This window comes from Ceratosolen solmsi, unplaced genomic scaffold, assembly GCF_000503995.2.
Source record: "Ceratosolen solmsi marchali unplaced genomic scaffold, CerSol_1.0 scaffold6, whole genome shotgun sequence".
In the NCBI taxonomy this organism is placed as follows: Eukaryota; Metazoa; Arthropoda; class Insecta; order Hymenoptera; family Agaonidae; genus Ceratosolen; species Ceratosolen solmsi.
In genome coordinates, this window is record NW_011948414.1 from 3,170,374 (window position 1) to 3,178,796 (window position 8,423).

At 25.2% G+C, this 8,423-nt stretch overlaps 1 protein-coding gene across 1 annotated transcript; it reads left to right on the forward strand.

Moving 5' to 3' along the window:
- Positions 1-1,358: 1,358 nt before the first annotated feature.
- nvd (cholesterol 7-desaturase nvd) lies at positions 1,359-4,511 on the forward strand (the record flags this gene model as incomplete). The annotated part of the gene is made up of 4 exons (XM_011506647.1): positions 1,359-1,582; positions 2,894-3,060; positions 3,388-3,566; positions 3,760-4,511. Coding segments are annotated over 4 exons (1,197 nt in total), but the record flags the coding sequence as incomplete, so codon positions are not given.
- Positions 4,512-8,423: the final 3,912 nt, after the last annotated feature.

The window sequence follows — 8,423 nt, forward strand, 5'->3', positions numbered from 1 at the left end:
TTCTATAAATTATAAATATAAAAGGGTTTGAATAATACTAATATTAATCTTTAATACGTATGATCATTAATATTGTTTAACGCTTAATTATATATATTAGAAGTAATCAACTATTCTAATTTATCTACTTAACTCATTCTATGATAACATTGTGTCACATAATGAACTAATATATAATAATTCATTTAATACATTACTTATTAACTCTAAATGCATACGTAGAAAATATTATTTATCTATTTTAATAAGTGTTTATATATACAATTTCTTCTTTTCTTTTTTTTTTAACTACATATATTTTATTATTTGTTATTTATTATGTATTTCAGAAACCGAAGAGAAAATATTATTTATCACGTTTACAAAATTATTCAATATTATAATATTACATTTTTCAGTAAATAAAAAAGAGATAGAGAGAGAGAGATAGAGAGAGAGAGAGAGAGAGAGAGAGAGAGAGAGAGAGAGAGGCATGCTTAATCGTAACAAATTTAATTAGTAAGAAAAACTTTGTAAAAACTAAAGACTTACACCGTACAATATATGGTAATAAATGATTTTATTAAATTAGAAACTCAAAAGCCAGCATAACGAACATTATAAAATTTTGAAATATTAATATGCCGTGTAATGGTTATTAGAAAGTAACCATAATTTGAAGGAATATATGAAAATATTTTGTACATACAATGTAAGAAGACTTTATTTTATTAAAGATGATTATACTGCTTCATATTTATATTTACCTTTCGCGTTATTTTCAATAAAAAAGTAAAAATGAACACTTTCCAACAAAAAAAAACTGAAAATTGATAATACGTGCAATCAATATTATAAATAAACAAATTATTGAATACGAAAATTTTATACTGCTGTCGGTACGTGGTACTGCAGTAAGAATCCTCCTTTACCGACTGTTTTAAAAATTAGCTAACTACATTCGAGGCTAAACAATGAGGAGAAATTATATGGAACAAATACTTTCTTAAAAAATTTCTTAAAAACTTGATATAATATGATATAATAAATGTTAATTAACATAGAAAGATTTGTTTCAATATAAGAAGTAAATATTCTTGAAAAATAGATTGTTTCAATTTGATAATTTAGAAATATTTTTAACGTAAAAAATATTCATCGTATTTCATTGAGTTAGATATATTAATTGCATATAAACGAAAAGTAATTGGATCATTTTTTATTATGAATTAAAAGAATGTTAGCATACAATAAAATAACAATCATAATATCATATTATGTGTATACATATCATATATGTATATATGTATATATGTATATATATATATATATATATATATATATATATATATATATACGTGTGCTTGTGGGTGTTTCTGTGTTGGTATGTACATGTGAGTCCGTATACTTTTCAGGATCTAACAGTGTCGAATAGTAGATCCACGAGTCTATTAGAACGGTATAAAATAAAAAAAAATCGTCAAATCGGTCAACTACCACCAGTTTATCCCAACGGTTGGTTTGGTCTACTTGAAAGCTCTGCATTAAAAAAAGGACAAGTCGAGCATGTTGCAGCTCTTGGTGAAAACTTCGCTGTCTTTCGGTATGAGAAAATATCTTTTCCTTTTAATTATTTTAATTCACTATATAATATTGCTTATATATATGACTCTTGTATAATAATAAATAATAATGTATGGCTAACACATATGAATAATATTTCATGATAAATGAGTGTGAAAATAAGAAATAAAAATATTCACATATTTTAAAAATAATATTAAATCCGTCAGAATACATATTTTTTAATATAATTAATATTATCCACAAGACATATTTATTTGGCGTATTTAAAATAACAAACTTTTGAAGTCAAGAATGGTTCGGAAAATAATTTCATTAAATTACATTAAAAAAATTTTAAATAATTCAATTAATATTTTGTAATTCTTAATTAATTTTAAATAAAAGTTATCGCATAGTGACAATATCGATGGCATATAACACGTAAGCAAGTTTTATAATTAGCATTAAAAGTAAAAATAATATATTTTATATTAATATTTTAAAATAGTTTTTGTAAAAGGAATAAACATTTAAATGTACATAAACATTCTCCGCATTTATTTAAAAGTAATAATAATAAACAAATATCAGATTGTTTTTCGGCCTAAAGGCTAGTCAATTTTTCAAATCTAATAAATAAAAGTCTTAAAATTTTATAATTGATATTTTGATCTAATTGATAGACTCATAATAATTATTATCCTATATATATATATATATATATAAAGAAGAAATTATTAAAGTATTATAATTTAATAGATTGAATAGAATGACATTAATTTTCATTGATTGAACATAATATAAGAACTACAATGTAATTGTACTTTCAGCATAATAATTATCCTCATTACTACCAATCTTATTAATCCATATACATTATATTAATGAAAACGATTAATTTATCAAAAAAGATCAATTAATTTAAAGACTTTTTAATAATATAATTTTAATGATCAAATAGTCTATATTGATTTTATACAACTGGAATATATGTCTGGAGGACATTTCTAATTCTTACGAATTCTAACGATATTGTGTAATAATGTTTCACTTATTTTAGCAGAATTAAGATAAACGACGAGTGATTAGTTCTACTTTTAATATGGCTATCGATCAATTTGTATACAATGAAACAATAAACGATGACAATACGATTAGAGAAAAAAAAGAATGTGTTGTCTCAGTTTAATGAAACAGTATTAATTCGAATTAACGTTACATTTTAATCTTTAAAAGATTTTTTATTTTCGGTAAAATAATTTGATGCCATTACGAATGTATTTCACATCTTTCAAAAAATAATGGCGAATTTCATTAATTTCAATAATTTTCTATTGCTAAATTGCAGAACCGAAAGTGGTACAGTACGCATCATAAATGCATACTGCCCACATTTAGGAGCAAACATGGCTGAGGGCGGCCAAGTTAAAGGAGAGGAATTGGAATGTCCTTTTCACAGTTGGCGCTTCTGCGGTGAAACTGGAAAATGTTCTGGCATACCATACTCCAAAAGCGGTAGATTCTTACGTTAGATATTATGTATTTTTTAAAAAATTGTTAATTTACGGTCGATCAGGAACTTTAATTTCATTGAAATTCTAATCGGTATGATTCGCTCCCATCGTTATTACATTACGTACTATTAGAAATCATAGAAATTATTTATACATATGTTTGGCATGTAATAATTAAACTATTGAAGAAAAAAAAAATGTTATTAAATCAAGCATATAAATTTTCATGCTTAAAATATTTATCCTTTACACATTGATGTGTAAGAAAAACAAATACAAATTATTGATAAATTAGTAGACACAAATAGTGGGAAACGTTTGTTTTTAGTGCCAGCAACGATCAAAACAAAAGTGTGGAATAGTCTGGAAGTTAACGGAATAATTTTCGTTTGGTATCACGCTGAATTCGCATCACCCAACTGGTGGCCACAGCAAATTGAAAAAATATCAAATGGGACTTGGAAGTATCATGGGCGTAACGAATTTTACGTTAATTGCCATATCCAAGTACGTTTACAAAACTGACTATTCAAATTTTATAAATCCATAGTGTATGAATGAATATTCGTAACTTGAGAAAAGACAAAAAATAAAAGAAAAAAAAAGAAAAAATGAAAAAAGAAGTACGATGACGATGACACCAATAAGGTGCTCACGTTTATACGATAAGGGTTGAACGATTATACTCTAAATCTAACAGGAAATACCGGAAAATGGTGCAGACTGGGCACACCTTAGCGCAGTCCACGGTCCCTCCGTACTCGCTACCGATTTCATCTCTAAAATTGTCTATCACTCGTGGACCAATGTAGCTTGGACGAGCAAATCATCGGATTCTCAGAAAAGCTCGTCTTTTCTCAATGAATTGGACATAAGTGAAGGGCCCTCGGATCAAGAAGGGAGCAGAGCTCACAAAGCTACCAGTCGTCTACGGCACAATCTTGTTCTCTTCAAGAAGTTTTCAATCCTCCAGCTGGACGTTGAGGCTAGTCAAATTGGCCCGGGTTACGTAGAGTTACACATCGACACTTCATTCGGCCCAATGTGTATTATACAAACAGTGACTCCCTTACAGCCACTCCTACAAAGAGTCACTCACCAAATGTACGCGCCGATGCTGGTCGCGCCTTATTCGAGGATAGTGCTAATTGGAGAAAGTATGATGTTCGAAAGGGATGTATTAGTGTGGAACCATAAGAAGTACGTGGAAAATCCAATGCTGGTTAGTGAAGATAGAACAATTAAGGCCTATAGGAGGTGGTACAAGCAATTCTACTCGGAAAGCAGTCCTACGTACAAATCATGCAGGAACACTATAGAGTGGTAGTTTAAAGAGGCCAGTTACATTGAAAAGCCAGAGTAAATTTTATTTATTGTTATATTTTTATGTTAGACGCTTATTGACGATAATTGCTTAATGAGGAACTTTAAGCAACAGATAATTTGCAAGAAATCAAGCCGACAATAAAAAGAAAAAAAAAAATGGTTAAAATACCTTTTATCGTACTTAATTGTGTGTTAACGGTATTGTCGATTCATTCTCATACAAATAATCTAATCATCTAGACGCGAAGGTAAATTTAAGTATACGTCAATCATAATTGTGTCCTTAATAGAGGTCACTTACAAAATATGCGCATATCAGTATAGATACCGTAACTATTACAACTTTCATTCGTCTAACATGTAGTTATTTATTTTTTATCAAACAGAGTATTTATTATTCCAAATATTAATCAATTCCTTCGAAGTTTAAAAGAAAATAGAAATGATCGCGCTAACGCATACAATTCATATTCAATTTGATATAATAATAGGCTAATAATACAAATGCTAATTACTAAATAGATTGTTTATCACTATAATTATAATATTGAACTACTACTATTATTAAAATGAAAAACTTCAATATTAAATATAGTTGAAATCTATAAGAACTCAATATTACAATAGATGTGATGCCAAGAAGAAATACCTCGAGATCGAATTTCCAGGCTCCTGTTGAAGCACGTTAAAGAATAACGTTGCTAAGATTTTCAAAAAGAATTGATACGATTTAATTTAAAAGCACGAGAAGGCTTATGAAATATAGTATATTTTCGATTATGTAATAAGAAAAGTTTGAGAGATATTTAAAAATTCATAGAACCTGCGGCTATGATTAAATAATTCTAAACTTTAAACACCTTTTTTTTAAAGATACTTTCTACTGGCTGATAATATATCTTCATCAATGTACATTAAATTGTATAATCAATATTTATTTGTATATATTATACAGTTTAAAGTATATATATATATATATATATATATATATATATATTCGTTTTGAATGTGAGTTTATTTTAAAACATCATTGTTGCATGATTTATTATTATCAAAATACTATTTTTCTTTAAATCCAATTGTAATATATAAGAGTTTTTATTTCTTATTATAAATTCCAATCCTAATCGTTATTAATTATAAATGTGAGTTTATTTTAAAACATCATTGTTGCATGATTTATTATTATCAAAATACTATTTTTCTTTAAATCCAATTGTAATATATAAGAGTTTTTATTTCTTATTATAAATTCCAATCCTAATCGTTATTAATTATATCCCATCCATCCATCCTCCAATCGTTATTAATTTAATACAATATCAGATAGACAGTTGCTAAAAAAAAAATTGTTATATAAAATGTACCTTCAAAAACAATAGCGGTTTAATTAAATTTTTATTTAATTCAGAAATGTTACATTTTTTTATAGTATGAGTAAGAAAAATAGTTAACATATTTTCATTATAATAATTATGTTTTAAATAATTTAATTTTCATTACATTTTCTTTCTAAAGTGATTGATTATATAAATTAAGCAAATTAAATTTTCAATAATAAATTTTAGTCCCTTTAATTGACATATATAATACTTTTTAATTTGTTGAAAATCTTCTTCGGATGTACAAACTATCTTAGATTAAGAAAAAATTACAATAATCCTAGAAAGTAGAAGGTCTCAAAAATAATTCCTAAGTAATTATCTTTCATTGTCATTTATAAATTTCTCCCTTCATCTATATTATTCTCTGTCCCTTAATTCTCATTACCATCATTTTTTATCTCACTTTCCCTTTTGATTATACGATTTTTTTTTTTTTTTTTTTTTTTTTTTTTTTTTTTTATTATTATTTTAACATACGATACATAACAGTCAAATTTTTGCACTATTTAAGCAATTGGTAGTTTCCTCATTCTAATCAACTCTTATCTGGTTAGAAAATAATTTAAGTGAAAAAATAATCGATGAATTTAACATAATTCTATATTCAGCTATAGTAGCAACCAATTAATTATAATTTTTAGAATTACATGCTAACCAGATTTTATCATTTTAAAATGTTTCTCAGAAAATTATTAAAACTAAAATTAGAAAGCGTAACTGACAAAAACGGACGATATCAATAAAACTATAAAATAAATTAGACTAACGGTTAAACTGATCGAATTTGATAATAGGAATAAGATCAAATCATGTACTACAAAAGTTTTGGGACAATAACATATAGCGTATTTAATATTTAAAAACCGAGGATATATGTTCAAATGCAAATATTTGTTATATTGTGCTTATTATTTTAGCAACATAATAAATAGTTATGACTATGTATTACTATGACAATAAAAATTGTTTTTCAAACATTTCTTAAATCGAATATTGATTGCACTAGGGTAATATAAAAAGTTAACATTTTAAAACTTGTATTATCTATTCTTATTATAAATTGGTACAATTATAGATTCCTTAAATTATAGGAAAAATTGTGGACATTTGCTAAAAAAAATATCTCGTATTGTAGAAAAGTATTTTAAAAGCTTACATTGTGCAATTTTTCGTAGGCGTAAATTCACTTTTCGTCATTTTACGGACATTTAAAAAAGAATGTTTTTTTTTCGTATACGCAAGCTTTTCTCATACGTAAAAAATTTTTTGTCTACATATGAATATTTTTGCATACGTAAGACTTTTATATCAATCTTTCTATTTTATGTGAAAAATTTCGTAGGTAGCTAAAATAATTAGATAAGTTTATAAGTTTCAATTGAAATTTCGAAATTAAAAAAATTTCTATATTTATGACTACGAATGTATAAAGAATATTACATGTTGAAATTTTAATAAAGTGCGCAATCTAGTTGAAAATCAAAATACCCTATTAACATTTATAATTTAGCTAAGAAATGCAGAAGTTGTTAATGAAGAAGTTATTGTAATTAATGGCAAAAAATGCGTAAAGTATTGATATATATATATATATATATATATATATAAATCCTAATAATCTATAATCAGTCGTGTGGAAATATCATTAATTATTTAGAAAAATATACAAATAAAATTAAATAAAGTAAGTATTAAAACAGTATAATTTATAATAAATATAATTGACTTATTGATTATTTTGACTAATTAAATTTAATAAATATTTATACCTTCGAGCATTGTAAATAATTTATTTTTAATCTTATGTCGTTTCATAAAATTATTATATGTTAAAATATTCAAATATACAAATATATATATATATATATATATAATAGAAAAATATTATGAATACCTTTTAACTGCAAATTAATACATAATAACACTAGTTAAAAAATATTAGTAAATTTAGAATTAAATAATTTCAATATGATATTCTGTAAGAAGTCAATCTGTTATATAATTGCCTTGGAATTTTTCATTAATCATGATGGAAAGGAGTTTAAGTAGTTTTATTACAATAAGAAAGAACGTAAAGACTCGACGAATATATGCTTTTAAATTCTTGAGTAAATTTTCAAACGGAAATTATAAAAACAACTTGTGTTTAAAACACTGCATGTTATTAAAATCAAGAAACCAAGAGACATTACATAATAACAACTTGATTGTTTTATTATGGTATATAAGTACGCCATATGTTATGTATTTTTGCTTTCAATTGTCTTCCTTCAAATAACAAAACTAAATCCAAGTGCAAATTACTGTTATATATGAAAAAGAAAAAAAAAAAAAAAAGAAAGAAAAAGAAAAAATCGTTTAGTAGATTTAGTAACTATAGAAAGTGTAAAAAGGGTTACTACCTAATACTTTCTTATTTCTGGTATTACTCTACAGTAAGGTACTCATAACTAAATTAATTAATGTATTGATGTGACACTTGAAAAATATATATATAAAAGCTCAAATTGTTTTGTAAGAATATTGATCGGAGTAAAAAGTATAAAAAAAAATATTATCGAAGAAATTACATCATCTGTCGCTTGACCAATTCATTATACATTATTCTAGATCCTCACAATTACTTACATTCTACGCAAATTTCATAATCATG